The 12,338-nt window shown below is 71.7% G+C and overlaps 3 protein-coding genes across 3 annotated transcripts; 2 read left to right on the forward strand and 1 right to left on the reverse strand.

Moving 5' to 3' along the window:
• Nucleotides 1-6,358: 6,358 nt before the first annotated feature.
• AURANDRAFT_5710 (hypothetical protein) lies at nucleotides 6,359-6,853 on the forward strand (the record flags this gene model as incomplete). Its single annotated transcript, XM_009035299.1, has 1 exon — nucleotides 6,359-6,853. A coding segment is annotated over one exon (495 nt), but the record flags the coding sequence as incomplete, so codon positions are not given.
• A 1,924-nt stretch (nucleotides 6,854-8,777) lies between these two features.
• On the forward strand, nucleotides 8,778-9,625 carry AURANDRAFT_70938 (expressed protein; the record flags this gene model as incomplete). Its single annotated transcript, XM_009035545.1, has 1 exon — nucleotides 8,778-9,625. A coding segment is annotated over one exon (843 nt), but the record flags the coding sequence as incomplete, so codon positions are not given.
• A 477-nt stretch (nucleotides 9,626-10,102) lies between these two features.
• On the reverse strand, nucleotides 10,103-10,816 carry AURANDRAFT_11979 (hypothetical protein; the record flags this gene model as incomplete). The annotated part of the gene is made up of 1 exon (XM_009035646.1): nucleotides 10,103-10,816. A coding segment is annotated over one exon (714 nt), but the record flags the coding sequence as incomplete, so codon positions are not given.
• Between the last annotated feature and the right edge of the window lie 1,522 nt (nucleotides 10,817-12,338).

The raw sequence follows: 12,338 nt of genomic DNA on the forward strand, positions 1-12,338 counted from the left end.
ATAGCCAATCGACTCGGACTTGACCGAGCTAGAGAATTTCAAAGTCTGGTCGGGAAGTCCCAAACCAGTGGTTGATTTCCACACAGGCGCCCACGACGGCGGGAACGCCTCGTCCTCGACGAGCTCGGCGACGGCCGCGCCGTCGGCCCGGCGCACGGCGTCGCGGAGCATGCGCTGGGCGTAGGCCGCGTGCGCGGCGGCGTCGCCGGCGCGCGCCAGGGCCGCGCGCGGCAGCCTCGCGAGCCGCCGCGGCGCGCCGCCGCCGAGCGCCAGCTCGAGCTTCGCGCCGTCGAACGCGCCGCCGCCGGGCAGGGCGGCCGTCGCGCCCTTGGGTGCGCCGTCGACGGCGAGCGCGACGTCCCGCGGCAGCGGGATGCGCCGCCGGCGGCCCCAGTGGTCCACGCGGCTGCTCTCGACGAGCCAGAGGTGCGCCGTCGTCTCCGCGTGCTCCGCGCCGTCGCCCGCGGCGAGCTCCCCCCGCGCGTGGACCAGGCCCTGCTGGAGGTGGAGGAAGGCCTCGAGCCGCCCCTGGCACTGCTTGCCCTCGAGGTCCGGCGGGCTCGGCACGGTCTCGAGCGCCTCCTGCACGGCGAGGAGCGCGTCGCGCCGGCCCGACGGGTAGTCGGCGTCGGCCGCGAGGCACGCCGCGGCCCGGAGGAAGAGGCGCAGGGCCAGCGCGGAGACGCAGCCGCCGTCGGCGACGGCCGCGGCGCAGCCGCCGAAGCGCGAGCCGAGCAGCCGCCGCTCGACGTCCTCGACGCGCGAGTCGCCGCCGTCCGACCCCAGCGTCCGCGACGAGCCGCGGACCTCGAGGCCGTCGAAGCCCATGGCCGCCGACACGGGCGGCCCGAGGGGCGGCAACGGCGCGTGCGCGAGCGCCGCGCCGAGGACCGTACCGCCCCGGCCGAGCGCGGCGGCCTCCGCGGCCGCGGCCGCCGCGACGCGCCGCAGCAGCCGGCCCAGGCGCAGGAGCGAGAACGCGGCGCGCGCGCGCCAGCCGTCGCCGCGGCCGCAGCGGTCCCGGCACTCGCCGAGGAGCGTTGAGACGGACCGCGCGAGCGAGTACGCGGCCTGCTTCGCGAGCTTCGTCGCCCGGGACCGCGCGAGGGGCGCGGGCCCGACGCGCGCGAAGCAGAGCAGCGCCCCGGCGAAGGACTCGGCCTCGAAGCCGCGCGCGAGCGTGTTGCCCAGGTTGATGAGCGACGCGTCGCGGTACGACATCTTCCGCGCGGGCGACCGCCCGCTCGCGGGCCGCCGCGCGGGCGACGGCTCCTCCGAGGTCGCCGGCGGCGGCGGCTCGACGTCGTCGTCGTCGCCGTGGTCGCTTTCTTCGTCCGAGAGCTCGTCGGCGGCCTCGCCCCGGAGCATCTCCACAACCGCGCCGCCGTGCGCCGGCCGGTCCCGGGGCGCCGCCGCGAGGCAGGCCCGGAGCACGCGCCGGACGATCTTCGGCAGGGGATACGGCGCGAGGGCCGAGCGGAAGACGGCCCGGAGCTTCGCCGCGGCGACGTGCCGCAGGCCGCCGCGCCGCGCGAAGACGCGCGCCGACTCCTCGAACGGCGGGAGGCAGCTCTTGAGGATCGCGTCGCCGTCGAGCGACGCGCCGCGGCGCACGGCCGTGGACAGCTGCGCGAGGCCCTCGCCGTCGACGACCCGGGGCGGGGCCCAGGCCTTCTCCCGCGGCGACCCCTCGCGCGCCTTCGCCGCGCCGGCCGCGCCGTCGAGGAAGCCGCACGCGTCCTCCCAGGTCCAGGCCGCGACCGCCTCCGGCGCCAGCGGCCGCTTCAGGAAGTTCTCGAGCGCGGCGCCCCCCAGCTCGCCGCGGCCGTGGTCCCAGGGCTCGAGGTCGCCGACGGGCCCGCCCCAGATCTGCAGGCACGTGAGCGCCGCGGCCCACAGATCCGTCGTCGCCGCGGACGCCGGGTGCGCCCGCTTCAGGGCGCCGTAGCGCAGCGGGTTCCGCGTCGCCTTGAGCGCCTCGAGCAGCCTCGCCGTCTCGGGGCTCGCGTAGGTCCGCGTGCAACCCGTGAGCTCCGCGCGCGGCTCCGCGGCGCGCGCCGTCCCCGCGGTCCAGGGCGTCGTGCCCTCGGCGACGGCCGCGAGGCCAAAGTCCGCGAGGCGCAGCTGCGCCGCGCCGTCGATCAGGACGTTCTCGGGCTTGACGTCGCAGTGGAGCACGCCGGCGCCGTGGCAGTGCGCGAGCGCCGCGAAGAGCTGCGCCGTCAGCCGCTTCGCGACGTTGACGACGTCCGCGCGCGGCCGCTTGTAGAGCGCGCCGCGGCTGTCGGACCGGTCCGCGCGCGCCGACGAGAGGAGGACGGCCAGCGTCGCGCCGTCGACGAAGTCGCTGAACACCTACCGAGCGCGACGGTGACGATTGCTCATCGTTTTCCCGCACAACATCTCTCGAACATCGTCACAGGACGCTGCGGCACACCAAGAGCTCCGTCGGGCTCCGCGGGTCGGGCGTGAGGAAGCGTAACGCCGCGACGCGCCGGTGCGGGGGCACGCAGAGCGCCACCGCCGCCTCGTTGCAGAGGTCCAGTTCGAGCTTCGCCCGCCGCTCGAGGGCCGACCCGGACCGCTCGCCCGTCTCCGCGCCGCCGAGGCGGATCGCCTTCATGGCCCAGGACCGCCCGCGGACGTCGACGCGGTAGACGTCCCCAAAGGCGCCGCTCCCGACGAACGCGACGACCGTCGCCTTGGCCAGCGGGATCGTGTCGCCCTTCTGGAAGCGCAGGGCCTCGCGGGGCCGCGACGGGCCCTGGACGTCGTTCGCGACCATGGACCGGAGCGCGGACGCGCCGCCGCGCCCCGCCGCGTAGCGCACGCTCAGCGACTCCGCGCCGCCAGAGCCGCTCCCGCGCGGCGACGCCGCCGGCGGCGGCGACGCGGCGCCGCCGTCGCCGGCGCGCCGCGCGCCGAGGCCCAGGTCCCGCGCGGCGTCGCGCACGGCGCGCATCCTCGACGGGTCGAGCGGCCGGCCCTCGAGCGACGACGACAGGTCCAGCAGCCGCCGCGCGGGCTGCTCGAGCGGCCGGCCCTCGAGCGACGACGACAGGTCCAGCAGCCGCCGCGCGGGCTGCTCCAGCGCCCGGCCCTCGAGCGACGACGACAGCTCCTGCAGCCGCCGGGCCGCGCTCTCGCGGCCCGCGGCCGCCGCCGCGTCACCGCTGGCGCGCTTCGCCGCGACCTGCGCCGCCGGCTGCCCCTCGGCGACGGCCCGGAGCACCTCGAGCGGCGGCGCTTCCACGGACGACCCGTGGCCCATTGTCCTAGTGGCGCGCGTCCATGCCGCGACGGCTCATCAACCATTCCATGCCGCTACGGGTCATATCAGAGCAATCATTCCATGCCCTTCTCGGCACCTTCCTTCGCCCCCGCTCAACGAGTCGTCACCGTCGACCCGCTCAGACCACTTCTACCCGCCCCGGTATTAAAAAACGCGCCCGGCCGCTAGTAGGTGCGGTTGCAGTCCGTGAGCTTGAGGCCGTCGCGGTAGTTGGCCTTGGTGATGGGCGCGTAGATGCGGCCCGGCTTGTCCCAGTAGCCGCGCGTCGCCTTGCGGACGACGACCTTGATCTTCTTCTTCTTCGGGTAGACCTTGACCTTGCACTCCTCGGGGACGATGTCGCCGTGGGTCTTGAAGCAGAAGGTCCAGGACCGCGCGCCGGCGCGGTGCTCGAGCAGATCCGCGCGGATCTCGAGCGAGCAGCGCGTGAACGTCGACGTCGTGCCCGCGCGGCTGAGGCCGTCGCCGGGGATGACGTCGTAGCGGAACTCGGCCTCGTCCATGCCGTCGATGAAGGCGTACTTGGACACGTAGAGGTGCCACGAGCCGATGGGCGGGTTCGCCTTGATCTCCTCGTCGAACTGCTCCGGCGCGACCATGGCGCTGTAGACGTCCTGGAAGTCGTCCATGTCGCACTCGCAGGCCTTGAAGAGGCCGACGCCCGCCTTCTTCTGGTCCTCCGTCTCCGCGAGGTCCCAGAGCTTGAGCTCCAGATGCTTCGGGATCCGCGGCTCCTGCTTGTCGCCGCTGTAGAGGCCCGTCGCGTCGCTGTAGCGCTCGAAGCCCTCGAGCTCCGCGTTGTACTCCGGCTCGAGCTCCTCGGCCTCCCTCACCACGAGGTCGTTGAGCTCCGCGTCGAGGTCGCGCTCGCCCGGCGGCGGGCTGCCCGACCGGCCGCCGCGCTCGCCCGGCGGCGGGCTCCCGCCGCGGCCCCGCGCGAGCTGGTTGGACCCGCGGCCCCGCGTCGGCGCGTCGTACTCGTCGATCTCCTCGATGATGGGCAGCTCCTCGTCGTCGCTCTCGTAGTCGCGCGGGTCCGCCTCGAGCGGCGACCGGTCGCTCACGCCGTAGAGCGAGTCGTGGCTGTCGATGGGGTGGCGCTCCTTCTTGAAGATGGGGTTGTTGTTCGCCTCGCGCGTCGCCTCGCGCGCGACGGCGTCGTCGCTGAAGCCCGGGACCTGGGTCCCGCCGCCGCCGCCGTGGCCGTAGAAGTCGCCGCCGCCGCCGCGGGCGTAGTTCGAGTCGCCGCGGAAGCCGCCGGGCTTGACGCTGTTCCCGCCGCGGAACTGCTCCTGGGCCGCCCGGAAGGCGTCGTCCGCCGACCCGTAGGCCGACGCGTTGAACATGTTCATGTTGTCCATGGCCGACATGCTAGACGACTTGTGGGACGGCTCCGGAGAGCGTCTCCGGCGGCCAAGAGGTCGAAGGTGCTCGCCAACATGATCTCAACATGCTGTGGTAATCGAGCATGGCCGCTCCCTACTGAGGTTTTGAGCGCCGATTCTCGTCGCTTCGAGCGCTCGCAGCGTCGCGCTGAACGGTGCGCCTCGCGCGCCAGCGATAGAGGCTAATCTGTTCGCTTCGAGCGCTCGCAACATCGCGCTGAACGGCGCGCCTCGCGACACTCCCATGCAGCGCCTCGCGCGCTACGCGCGAGGCGCCGTCGAGCTGCACATCACGCCCTGCGTCGTGACCATGCCGCCGGCCTGCGACCGCCTGTGCGTGCCGTCGAACGAGCGGCTCGTGGGCACGCAGTTCGCGCACTTCCCCGTGGGCGGGCCGACGCCCGTCGCGGAGCGGATCGGCGAGGCCGCGCTGCCCGACCGCTACCGCGAGGCGAGCCGCATGCTCTACCAGTGCGAGTCCGTCGACGGCGCCGTGACGGAGTTCGGCGGCGCCGCGCAGGAGGCCGCGACGCTCGCGCACGCGCCCGTCGTCGGCGGCACGGAGGCCCACCCGGTGAGATGCCCGACGGGCGCCGCGGTGCTGGTCCCGAGCGCGGGCGCCTTCGCGCGCGTCTTCCGCCGCGGCCTCGTGCTCGCCGTGCCGCCGTTCTGGCCCGGCGCGCCGACGGACGCCTGGCGCCGCGACCTCGGCGCCGCGTACGGGAGCGCGTTCGACCTCGGCTGCGACGGCGGCGCCGCGCTCGCGACGCCGCTCATGGGCGCGGGCGCGCGCGGCGCGCCGCTCGTCGACGCCGCGGACGCCGCCGCGGACGCCGCGGCCGCGTTCGTCGAGCACGGCGCGAGGACGTCCGACGCGCGCGTCCTGTTCGCCGTGCTCGACGACGACGTCGCGGACGTCCTCGACGCGGCGCTGTCCCGCGCGCTGCGACGACGGTAAGCTCCGTGCTTTGAACCGGTCTTAGACGCGGTCGAGCGGCGGCCTACCGGCGAGCGATCCGGCCGTCGCGAGGCGTGCCGAAGAAGACCGCGAGCGCCGACAAGATGTAACCGTTGAACGGCCTCGGATACATGTCATATATTTCTTCACCATAGCCGGTACCTCGGGCGCATCCTGCGCCGCCTGCGCCGCAGCATGGGGGAGCCGCCGAGGGACGGGAAGAAGAACGACGTCCAGCGCGAGGACGAGATCCGCCGCCTCCAGGAGATGGTCTCGTCCCTCCAGGTCGGCGTCGAGGAACTGAAAAAGAAGCCGCGGAAGGGCTCGCGGAAGCTGAAGCGGCGGCCCAGTCGGGGCGACGAGGCCAAGGACGACGACGAGGCGGCGCCGACGCCCGCGGCCGCGCCGGCGCCCCCGGAGCGCGCGCTGCCGGCCAAGACGAAATACGTGAGCTTCACCGCGCGCGGCCACGGCCGCGTCGAGACGGAGCAGAGCCGCGGCGCCGCGGAAGAGCCGGAGAGCATCGAGGAGCTGACGCACCGGTCGCTGGAGTCGATCCACGACTCGAAGGGCCGCGAGGGCAAGAAGGGCAGCTTCCTCCTGCACAAAGCGCGGAAGCCCAAGCTCGACGAGAAGGTCAACGCGGAGCACGCGCCCTTCCCCAAGCAGCCGCGGAGGCGCGTCTTCCCCGTCCAGGACCCGCGCACGGACGCGCGCTTCGGCTGGGACGTCTGGTTGATGGTGTTGATCTTCTACGTCATGCTCGTGACGCCGTTCCAGATCAGCTTCACGCGCGCGCCGGACGATTTCGTGGACAACTTCACGGCGGGCGACCCGCCGGGCTACAACAAGTACATCGTGCTGGCGGTGCTCAACGGCGTCGTCGACATCATGTTCTTCGCGGATCTCTGCCTCTGCTTCAACACGGCGTTCTTCGAGGACAACGAGTGGGTCGTCTCCCGGCGGCGCATCGCGGTCAACTACGTGTGCTCCTGGTTCCTGCTGGACCTCCTGTCGATTTTACCGTACCAGCTCATCAGCACGAGGAGCGGCTTCCTGAAGATGATCAGGATGGTGCGCCTCATGAAGATGCTCCGGGTCCTCAAGCAGCCGCGCATCATGGCGCGCATCGCCGCGCGGAACACGATGCGCGCGGGCCAGCAGGCCGTCTGCAAGTACATCGCCATCCTGCTCTTCCTGCTGCACTGGACGGCCTGCGCCATCCGCATGATCGCGGCGGTGACGCTCGACGACTGCCACAAGAAGCGCGGCGGCCTCGAGAATTGGCGCCCGGACAGCGACTGCGCGATGACGGTGCTCGCGCGGTTCTGGAACCGGGGCATCTGGGCCCAGTACGTCGACGCGCTGACCTGGGCCCTGGGCACGCTCCAGGGCGACTTCTTCACGACGAACCTCGCCGAGCAGGTGCTCTGCCTCATCGTCGGCCTCGTGGGCTGCATCGTCATGGCGTTCCTCATCGGCGACCTGTGCAACGTCGTCGGCAACATGGACCCCGTGGGCAACGACTACACGATGACGCTGGACATGCTCAACTCCTACCTGGACGAGCAGAACACGCCGCCGGCGCTGCGGATGAAGCTCCGCGAGTACATGGGCCTCGCGGAGAAGACGTTCCGCGACGAGCAGCACAAGCGCATCCTCGAGCGGCTCTCGCCGACCCTCAAGGCCATCGTCGCACACCAGAACCTCGGCCGCGAGGTCGCCCGCATCGGCTTCTACGAGCAGGCCGTGCGCCGCACGTTCCGCCTTTACCCGGGCACGCGCTTCGCGGTCTACCCGAAATCCAAGAATCGGCAGGACCGGCCCGGCCCGCTGCGGCCCTGCGTCATCACGCACGTCGACGACGCCCTGCTCTTCTCCGTGCGCTACGACGACGACCAGTCCGAGGAGCACGACCTCGTGCACTCGCGCGTCGACGTCCACAGCTACGAGCTCGGGTTCGAGTTCGAGCGCGACATCAACCGCTTCATCTACGAGCACGACAACTTCGTGCTCGCCGTGAGCCATTTATTATCGACGAAATTCTTCATGGACCGGGACTTCCTGATCCACCAGAACATGACGCCGAACGAGGAGATGTACGTGATCCAAAACGGGCGCTGCATCTGCTGGGGCGAGAAGCGGCGTCGAGCGACGGGCGCGTGTTTCGCGCGAATGTCGCCCGAAGATGTGAAGACATCCGACCCCGTCGCACGTGGTAGGCGAGAAGTCCATCAACCCCATCCTCTCCTTCAAATTGTTCTCGGCCAAGATGACCATCGGCGAGGACATCTGCATGCTCACGGTCGGCGACAAGAAGCCGCGGCCGCGGCTCTACACCGTGCGCGCGTGCGCGACGACGGAGGTCTACGCGCTCTCCGGCGTCGACTTCGTGGCCTTGATGGACGAGGGCATGTTCTACGCCTTTCCGAAGCACATGCGCGCCTACGGCTGCTGGCAGATGATCCGCTACGACCTGATCAGGCGCTCGCGGGAGCTCGTCGACCACCGCCGCATCGGCGCGGTCTCCGTGTTGGAGATCGTTCCGGAGGCGGCGACGGTCGTGCCGCCGGAGTCCCTGCGCGAGGTCGCCGGGCGCGTGCTCAGCAAGCTCGGCGCCGCGGCGACCGCGCCGCGCGACGCCGTCGCGGGCCGCCTGGCGACGGCCGGCGAGGAGACGATGCGCGCGCTGCACCACCTCGAGAGCGTCCTCGACCATCCGGAGCACCACACGACGGCGACGGCCGTCGCCGTCGCCTCGGGCCTCGAGCCCATCATCTCGCCGAGGAGGACCGTCGGCGGCGCGCCCGAGCCCGTCGGCTTCGGCTGCGCCGGCGACCCGAGCGCGGACTTCTTCGCCGGGGCCATATGCGGCGCGACGAGCCGGGGCTCCTGACGCGCCGTCCCGGTCCTCAACATCCTTGCCTGTCCTCGCCGTCCCCGCCGTCCTCGCCGTCCTCAGCATCTTCTGCCCTCGTCCCGGTCCTCAGAATCGTCGCCGTCCCCGCCGTCCTCGCGCAAGTAGCGCTGTATTCTGGTTGCTGATATTCATTAAAGTCTTACCTAAAGACGGCTGTCGAAGGACGAGCTGGGGCGAAGTTGACAGAAAGTTTGACTTCAACAACGAGAAGCTCTCTCTGATGCTCTCTCTTGGCGCCGAAGCCACAAATCGTGGCCACCGGCGCCGTCGTCCTTCGACGCCGTCGTAGTCGTCGTCTCAACAGCTTCGTCAACTCAACAGCGAGAGAGAGATGTGGGGCCCGCCGCCGCGGCGGCGCTGGGGCCCGCGGCCCTGGGGCCCGCGGCCCCTCTGGGGCCCCGGCGTCGTCGTCGTCGGCGGCCCCGGCTACTACGACCGCCGCGGCTACTACCCGCCGGGCCCGCAGTACGCCGTCGCCCAGCCGCCGCGGCTCCGCGTGACGTTCCACTGCGGCGCGGGCATCGTCGACAAGGGCTGGACGGGCGGGCAGGACGTGCAGTGCGTCGTCTTCGCCTACTACGGCGGCGAGCCCTTCTCGTCGGGCAAGTCGGGCCTCGCGCAGCGCGGCGGCGGCGACCCCGTCTGGACCTACGGCAACTCCGTGTCGCTGCACCTGCCGCACGAGGCGGCCGTCGAGGCCGTGTCGCTCAACGTGCAGGTCCGCTGCGCGAACACGTTCCTCTCCGACGCGGAGGTCGGCATGTGCGCGCTCGAGCGCATCCACGAGATCGCCGACGGCAACCCGCGCGAATTGCCCGTCGCGCCGCACGGCACGCTGACCGTGTCCGTGCAGTGGATCCCCGCGGACGTGCCCGCGCAGCGCGCGCCGCCGGCCCCGTACGCGGCGCCCCACTACGCGTCGCCGCCGCCCGTGCCCGCCTACGGGTCGCCGCCGCCCGTGCGCGCCGTGCCCGCGGGCGCGGAGCCGGAGCTCGCGTCGGCCGTCTACGTCGACGACCACCCGCCGAAGAAGGCCGACGGGCAGCTCTAGATTTTTGTGCTTAGAGCTGGTCCATGACCCAGGTGAGGTGCGCGCGGAGCTGGCGCGCGGCCGCGTAGTCGAGGTCCCGGGGCACGCCGACGCGCCTCCGGAGGTAGTCGAGCGCGGCCTTGGTCGGCTCCGCGGACTCGGCGCCGTCGGCGTCGTTCTTCGCGACGGCGTTGCCGTCGACGCCGTGGAGGAGCGCCGCCGCCGCGTGGCGCAGCGCCGCGTCGACGTCGGCCTCGTGCCAGCGCACGGGGCTCGCGTTGTTCGGGTCCGCCAGCGGCGCCGTCACCGGCGGCACGCCCGGCGGCGCGTGCGCGCGCATCGCGAAGGTCGCGACGGCGTCGCGGTTCTCGACGAGGCGCCGCGCGGCCGCGCGCCGCGCGGCGCCGTCGTCGCGCGCGCCGACGAGGGGCTGGAGCGGCGCCGCGTCGAGCGCGTCCAAAGTCCACTCGCCGCCGTCGAGGGCCGCGCGGAACGGCTCGCCGCCGGCCTCGGGCGAGCAGCCGCCGAGCTGCGGCGGCAGGTCCATCGCGTGCGTGTAGTAGTCGGACTGCGACGCCCGGAACGACGCCCGCGACTCCATGGCGTCGAACCACGCCGCGACGCCCGGGTAGGCCTCGGCGTCGCGGACCCGGAAGCCCTTGTAGTAGAGCAACGACGCCTCCGCGCGCTCGAGGAACGAGCAGAAGAGGAGGTCGACGAGGCTCAGCTCCTCGCCGAGGAAGAAGCCGCCCGCCGTGGACCTCAGGAACCCGTCGACCCGCGACAGCTGGCCCTCGAAGGTCGACCGCGCGCCGCCGCCGACGCCCGGGGGCGCGCGGAGCCAGCCCAGCCACGCGGACCCGAGCTGCCGCTCGAGGCCCATGAGGTCGCGGATGTCGTCGACGCCGCCCGGCGGGAGCAGCGACCTGTCGCCGCCGAACTCGCGCTCCAGCGCGAGCATGATGGACACGCTGTCCGTGATGAGGCGGCCGTCGAGCTCGACGACCGGCAGCAGGCCGCCCGCGTCGCGCTCGAACCACGCGGGCTTCGAGCCGTAGCAGCGCATGTTGATGCGCTCCACCCGGTAGGGGATGCGCTTCTCCTCGAGCTGCATCCAGACCTTCTGGCAGTAGGGGCACCAGCTCGACCCGTCGCGGTACAGGGTGACGCGCGGCTCGTAGCCGTCCTTCTCGTCGAAGAGCCGCAGGTTCGCGGACGCGCTCGGCGGCCCGCGGCCGGACGCGACGAGCGACGCGAAACCGGCCTCCTCAGTCGTCGACTGCGCCTCGAGGCTCGCCGCCAGCGCCTCCCAGGTCGGCGCGCGGTCCAGCACCAGCGCCGAGGGCGGCGCCTTCTGCCGCAACAGATCCGCCGCCTTGCCGACCCAACCCTTGCCGCCGGACAGCGCCGACGCGGCGCAGCCGAGGGTGAGGATGCGCAGCATGAGCATGGCGCTGTCGCCGAGCGCGATCTGCGTGGCGCTGGAGAGCTCGAGAGCGACCGAGCTCGAGCGCGATCGAGCTCGATCGGGTTCGTGTCGGGTGCGTCGCCGGTCCGTGTCGCCACTGTCGGCGCCCGCACACATGAGCCGCAGCCCCCTTTCGAGCTCGTGTGTACTAAAGCTCCCGTGTTTGTTATCTAGAGTCCGCGCGCGTCGAGTTGGGCGAGGACACCGCGGGCCTTCTCGGCGATCTCGACGTTCGTGCCCGCCGCCGCGCGCTCGAGCCAGGGGCGGGCTGCGACGTAGTCCGGGCGCCCGCCAACCATACCGTTCACGTACATAACAGCGATGCCATATATCGCATGGGCGTAGCCCTGCTTCGCTGACAGCAGAAACAGCCGCATGGCCTCGTCGTACTTTCCCTCTTTGCGCACGCCCATTGCGAGATTGCACTGTGCCGCCGCGTCACCCCGATCCACGGCCATGCGATAGAGCTGCCTCGCCTTGTTCAGGTCCATCTTCACGCCGAGTCCGAGACCGTAAAGAGCGCCCAGTGCGTTCATTGCATCTACGTTTCCGAGCTCGACGGCGCGTTTGTAGAGCTTTGCGGCCTTCTTCGCTGATTTCACGAGCCCGAACGCGCCGTCGCGGTAGAAGTGCCCCAAATACAAGATCGCGTCTGGGACTTCGTTCTCCGCGTGGCGACGTATGCCCGCCACGTATGCCTCTTTACTCTTCGGATATGGTGCACGGCACAGAGCGCACGGTTGCTTCCCGTGCTTTTCGTTGCACCGAGTGCAGATCGTCCGAGCGCAACATGGAGTCATTTCGAAGTGGTAGTTCACGTCCCAGTCCTCGTAGCAAATCGGGCATCGCGAGCCTTGGCGCGTGGATAATGGCTCCGGCTCCGGGTTCGCCTCGCGCCGCGCCCGCGCCGCCTCGTGCTCCGCGGCGATGCGCGCGCGGACCTCGTCGGCGTGCGACCGCGGCGCGGGGCCGTAGACGACGTCCCGCGGGGGCGGCGTCGGGGCCTCCGCCTCCGCCGCGCGTTCGTCTCGAATTTTCTTACAGGCCTTCCGGTGGCCCCGCTCGCGCCAGTCGATGCGTTGGCAGGCGACCGTACAATATTGAGCCGTGCCGCAGGGGCATGGGAGCTTCGCTTTCGCCGAGCAAATCGTGCACAGCTTGCGGAGCTTGGCGTTCTTCGCCCGGGCCATTCGCTGTTCATACTCCCGCTTTTTCACCATCCACTCAGGCTCCTTCATCTCGTCGTGCTCGTCTCCCCCCGATAGGACCCCGCACCAAAAATCGC

The sequence above is a fragment of the Aureococcus anophagefferens genome (genome assembly GCF_000186865.1).
Source record: "Aureococcus anophagefferens unplaced genomic scaffold AURANscaffold_3, whole genome shotgun sequence".
In the NCBI taxonomy this organism is placed as follows: Eukaryota; class Pelagophyceae; order Pelagomonadales; family Pelagomonadaceae; genus Aureococcus; species Aureococcus anophagefferens.